The 5,856-nt window shown below is 65.0% G+C and overlaps 1 protein-coding gene across 1 annotated transcript in view; it reads right to left on the bottom strand.

Moving 5' to 3' along the window:
- Positions 1 to 5,856, bottom strand: part of LOC113204302 (heterogeneous nuclear ribonucleoprotein L) — a gene marked incomplete in the record, with an annotated part of 90,668 nt that overhangs the window by 76,384 nt on the left and 8,428 nt on the right. Inside the window, 1 exon segment of the mRNA XM_026419439.2 lies at positions 3,117 to 3,192. Within this exon segment, the coding sequence (XP_026275224.2) occupies positions 3,117 to 3,192 (76 nt within the window).

Genomic DNA, 5,856 nt, shown 5'->3' with positions numbered 1-5,856 from the left:
GTGGGGGAGGTAGTGGGGGAGGGAGGTGATGAATGGCGGTAAGCAGCCCGACAGTTGTTATTGTATCTGGCGGTTAGAGCGGAAAAGGGGGAGCGGGGATAAGCGCAACTTCCCAGCCAGTCGACGGGTACGGCAGCAGGTCCTCGACGGGCACCTCTTATCGGCGTGCTCCCCATCGAATGAGCCTAGCAGCCTCCCCCGCGTTGAGAAGAGGCGCGAGCCCGAACTTCACCCCCCGCCGCCGGCATCCAGCGAGACACGTGAACGCGCCGCGCCCGTGCCTCCGTCGCGCACGGCCGCGCGCTGGCCTCCGGCCAAAGCAGGGCGAGAGCGGCGAGAGCGGCGAGAGCGAGAGGAGGAGCTCGCTGCTTGTTGCACCGCCGTGACCGCCGTACCCCCGGGCCTGGCCTAGCGTGGCCGCTTGTTGCTGGCGCTTAGGCGCCACTCTCTCGCGCTCTCTCTCTCTCTCTCCAGCTTGTTGCACCACCTGTCTTGAGCTTGCTTGAGAGAGAGGCCGGGCAGGAGGCAGGCCGCACCGAGCGGGACGCATGGCTCTAGGAGGACTCCAGCAGGGCTCCAGCACGGCTCCAAAAGGGCTTCAGCACGGCTCCCACACTCCGGCCCCCGCAATAACTCGCGCCGATTCATTCGCAGAGGGGCGGCGGTGCGCGGGGCGGCCGGCAACCCTCCCCCCGAGTCCCGGGGCCCGGAATACATAAATCGCACGAGTATAGCACGGGGGCGTGCAGAGAGGAGGGAAAATAGCCGAAGAGGCGCGCGCATCACCCTCACCCCCGCCAGCTCCAGCCCAGGCTTCAGCCAATCACATGCCCCCGCGGGCACGGAGCAGTCCGGGTCTCCAGTCCCTCCTCCTTCGCCGGGGCCCATCCCGCCACGTCAAGGATATCAGCGTCAGCCCCGGCCCCTCCGGCCCGGCCTCTGATCCGCGCAGTCAGACCTGCTCCCCCTGATCGCACAATCCAGTGACTGCATTATTGCCGACCCTCCCTCTCCACCGCCACCCACCCGCTTCGCGCGCCCACGCCGCGCCGGGTGGTGGTGGGCGGGGGGCCAGGGCCCATGATGCGTTTCTGATTGCGATTGATCATCATTTCAAACTCGCATCGAGTCCAGCCGGCGGTAGGCACGTAACGAAAAGGGTAGAGGGAGAGCAGACGAGGGCGCGCGGGAGCGAAAAGCAGGTCGAGAGGGCGGTCGGGGGGAGAGAGGCGGCGGCGGCGGTGGAATCGCATCGCACACACCCAGTTCATCAAGCGCAATCTGCCTGCCTCCTCTCGAGCGAGCACAGCCGCCGGACTGTCCCGGCCGCTCGCTGTGCTCCGCTGTGCTCGGCCCGTCGTGACGGGTGCGACGTCCGTGATGGAACGACCGGTCCGCCACCCCCCTGGGCCCCGCGCCCTCGCACCGCTTGCACCGCTCGCACCGCACTATCTGATGGGCGGGCCGCGGAGTTATTTGGGGCGTCTCATTAAGGGTGACTCGCCCCGCCCGCCCCTCCTCCACCTCCTCTCTTGCGCAACCAAAACAGTTTAGCATCGCTCCGCGTCGCGGAGCGCGCGTGCGTATGGTGGAAGCGAGGGGGTGCGCCATGTGCGAGCACACCAGCCCGCTCGCAGCAACACACGCGGCGGCGCCCGAACGAGAAGACGTGACCGAGGACGCAACCTGCCCGCAATGTTCTATAGGAAATTGGTTTACACCTAGTCGGGCGGCTCCACGTCGAGCGGGGGCGGGGGAGACGGCCCGACCCGCGCAGTCCAACCCCAGCCCCCGCGCGCAGCAGCCGACGCACGTCGTGGCGGAGCGGAGCAGCACCGCGAAGAAAAGCAGGCCGGCCAGGAGGGAGGCGCGGCAGCCCATCAACTTTACGGCCAGCAGCCCCAGCAGCACACCATTGTGGGCCCGGCGCGCCACGCCGCAAGATCCACACCTCCATCCGGCCGGGCGGCGCCAGCAGCAGCAGCAGCCCGTTTTAGCCGCGCGGGCCGCATAGCGAGCAGCAGAGCCCGTTGTGTGCCCCTCGCGGCCGACAGGACACCGGACATTCTGCAGGCGCGGCCACGGCGTGCACCTTGGCGATGGAGAGCTTGGCGCCCATCAAGTGGTGCGGCAGGGCGGGGCGGGGCAAGGCGGGGGTGTTGTTCCTCCATCTGGGAATAACTCCGAGAGCAGGCGAATTCCGTCGGGTATCCGAGCCCCGTGAAGAGGTCAGGCAGGCCACGGCTCTGATGATGGCGAGCTGGCCCTTCCCTGCCACGCCCCGAGGCGGCCTGGACCACTCTGCCAGGCGCCGGGATGGGATGGGATGAGGATGAGATCCCCTCCTCTTTACGCTCACGGCCTCGCACGCCGTAATGGGGCCGCATGCTCGTGCTTATGCTCGAGCTCGTGCTCATCTCCGTGCCGGCGCAACGTCCCCGCCCCAGCGCCGTGAGCGTGTATCGCAGAGGCGTGGCGGCGGCGCCATAGCGAGATCTCGACGGGACGCGGCGGCACCCCCGCGACGGAGCAGCAGCAGCCCTTGAAATATGCTGCGCTACCCCAGCACATAAAGCAGACTACTACCGCCAACTCCAGCAGCAAACACAAACACTGACTGGCGCGGGAAATGGACTCGCGCGCGAGCCTGACGCCCGCCAAACGGCCTCATCAAAGTCTCACTCGGCGAGCGCCTTACGACCCTTCACTTTTGATGAGCGCCCCCCACCCCTCTCTTCCTCTCTAGCTTTTCCCGCCAAGCGGAGGACGCCTCGTCCGACACATTTTTTATTTTTCTTAATTGGACTCGACATTTGTTTTCACCCCCCGTGAGGGGTACCGCGCTGGGTGGCGGGAGGGGTGAGGAGGTCTGCACGGCCCTTTCAGAAGGGGAGGAGCGCCCGAGGCGGTGGGTCGTGGCGTCAAATCAAAAGAAATGCCATTTAGGCCCCTCCATCGGCTCGGCCGGCTCGGCCCCTCGGGAAGGCGGCAGGAGGGCGACACTTTAGAAAAGTCAGGCGGCCGAAAGGCCAGGCCCGGCCGGGGCCGGCCAAAGGACAAGGTGACGCCGAGGCGGACCGCAACGCGCTAAGCGCCGCCAAGACCGAAGCACTTACCGTGGTTATTGGATAAACGGGATTGAGGATGGTGAAGAGGAGGACGTGGTTGGGCCTCTCGTGGTCGTTGCCCGACCTGAAAACAGAACAAAATCACAGCATGAGTGAGTGTGCATACACGAGCAAGCAGTCCAACAGCAGCACCTCACCATACACCATCAGAGTTGCCGCCTCTGTTCCAGCTCCAGCCGCCGCCCCCGTGCCGCCCCCGCTCGGGGCCCGGCTGCGTCCCCGCAGTGTCATGTGTCCGAGCGGGGCCCGCGGGGGGTTGGGGGCACAGGGCGTGCCCTAGAGCGTGCCCGACGGGCCGTGGAGAGGGGCGAAAGAGGGTCAACATTTGCGCACCCCTCTCCCTACCCCCCTTTTCCTACTCCTCCCTTTCCCATCTCCCGAGAGACTTAGAGGGCCTAAAGGGCTCGCAATGGATCAAGGTCTCCGCGAATCACCGCCGCCGCCGCTGCTACCCTCTTCCAGAGCCTCTTCCAGACCAGTTCCCGGCCCAGCCCAGCAGGGCGCAGCGCAGGAGGGACAGAGAGAAGTATGTGCCCAAAACGCACGAGGCCAGGAGGACGTGCCCAGACGGCAAAAACACTCCTTAAAGAAATTCAAGTGGACACGTCCCCCGAGAAAAAAGAAGCAAAATCTACCGTTCGAACCCATCACTTTCAATATCACAAATGATCTATTATTCGCTACAAACACACTGGGAGGGGTTGCCCCGGGCAGCGGTACGTGCCTCGCGATCGCGCGGAGGACGTGCCCAACCCCAGCCGGACCCTCTCTCTGGGGGGAGCACGTCCAGCGCGGCCCGATCGACGAGGGGATGGGAGGTCCGCGGCCGAGCCCAGGCCGAGCCCCAGTGCACACAAAGCCTGCGGCCCCCGCCGCAGCGATAGCGCACACGCGGGCCCGCCAGCGCCGCCAGCGCCGCGCAGCCGCGCACCAGTTCCGAAAGCACTTCCCCTGAAATAAATAAGTACGGCGGAGACAAAGGGGGCCGCGGCGGCAGCAGCGGGCGGGACGCGCCGCCCGACAGCGACACCTGTTATCCCCCTACGGGGCGTGGCGGGGCGGGGCGGTTGGCACGCGCGGACCAGAGGCGGGGCTAACTCCGCCGCCATCGCCATGCGATACTGTACGATACGAGCACTCGCTCCATCGCGTGGCGCCGCGCGCGAAACTCAATTCCGCCACACACGACACCGACACCGCGCGGCGTCAAATTGAGAGGGAGCCCTTTAAAAGACAACACCTGGAGGGGTGGGTCGAGTCGACGAACGCCCGCCGCCCCACCGCGCGCCCCGCCCCGCCCTTGGCACCGGCCGCCCCCCTGCCCACCTGCCTGCACAGGCCGCGCCACACCGTCAGAAATAGAACGGCGTCCAAAGCGATACCGGCGTGCGCGAGCGTGCGGGCATGTGCGTGCGTGCGCAAAGTGCAAGCAGGCGGGCCGGGCGGCCGGGCCGAGCCGATGACGAGACACATTTACAAACCCGCAGGGACTGACTAAACCCTTTCACATGACGCCCCCCTCCCCTATCAACCTCCTTCCCGTAATTGCGCAGGTCAGAAGCCACGCGGCGCCATGCGCGAGACAGACACCAGCAGCAGCACAACAGCACAGCAGCAGCACAGCAGCCACAACCCAATTTCACTCGCCATCAACACAAACCCTGGCCATTGTGTGAGTGTGGCGCGGCCCGGCGCCTGTCCCGAGCGTCCCGGCTGAGCCTGACAGATGACAAATAAGTCACAAAGTATCATGTGCCTCGCGGCGGCGCGGGGGGAAAGGGGGCGGGGGCGAGAAAGAAAAGCAGAGGGTGCCGCATGCAGACGCTCTTGGCAACGCGGCAAAAGCGTAGCGCGCGGCCGCCGCCGGCAACGTGCTGAGGTGACGCATCCGATGGGGACACCCTCCGCAGCCCCTGCTGGCAGCCCCCGACCCCGCCCCGCGGCTACCCGCCACCCCGCCCGGTGACAACGGGGACAACACGTAAAGCCCTGTAGGGCGCCGAATGGGGGACGGGACGCACGCTCACAAAACGTGTACCTACGGCCTTGGGAAAAAAGGGGGGCCACGTTAACTTGTCGCTTACCCACAAGGCACGCTTAACATCAACTAAAATGTTGTCGAGCACGTGTCGGTTTGGTGGTGGTGACGACACGACAAAGCCTTGATTCTCACGAGGGGGGCGTCAACTCACGCGAGGAATTTACTCCAAATCACCAAAATTCCAAGATTTTAAAGGTTTTCGCATACTTTTGACTTGATACTTCTATTTATATTTCGGGTCCAGTTTTATTTTTCACTCAGCACTCTGCAGGCAAAATATGTACATAACTACGACCTTAAAGATGGCCAGCTGGCTTGAACAACCCACCATCGTGGTGAAGGGGAGCGCGGGTGTACTACGCTATATTGCGTAGTTTGCGGCCCCACGTGTCTTTTAAACACTCCCCTCGCCTCTTTTTCTTCGAGCACTATGCAGTTTGTTTTAAAGATCATGACGCGACATCGTCGGGCTCGCGGCTCCAAGGAGGAGACCAGACCTAATACACCCTGGGCGGCATTATCGTACAGTCATGCCTCGTACTGGGAACTGCCGCCGCCCCGCCCCGCCGCCCCTCCCTGCGAGTGTCGTCAGCACGGCGCATCATCTCGGCCGGGCCCAGCTCGGCGCGGCGGGGCGGGGTGGCGTCTCCAGGCCGGGGGAGAGGGGCGGAGTGGTGGTGGTGGAGG

This window comes from Frankliniella occidentalis, unplaced genomic scaffold, assembly GCF_000697945.3.
Source record: "Frankliniella occidentalis isolate FOCC.00 unplaced genomic scaffold, Focc_3.1 Scaffold150, whole genome shotgun sequence".
In the NCBI taxonomy this organism is placed as follows: domain Eukaryota; kingdom Metazoa; phylum Arthropoda; class Insecta; order Thysanoptera; family Thripidae; genus Frankliniella; species Frankliniella occidentalis.
The sequence above is the reverse complement of the archived record's forward strand: the minus strand, read 5'-3'. Positions and strand labels throughout refer to the sequence as shown.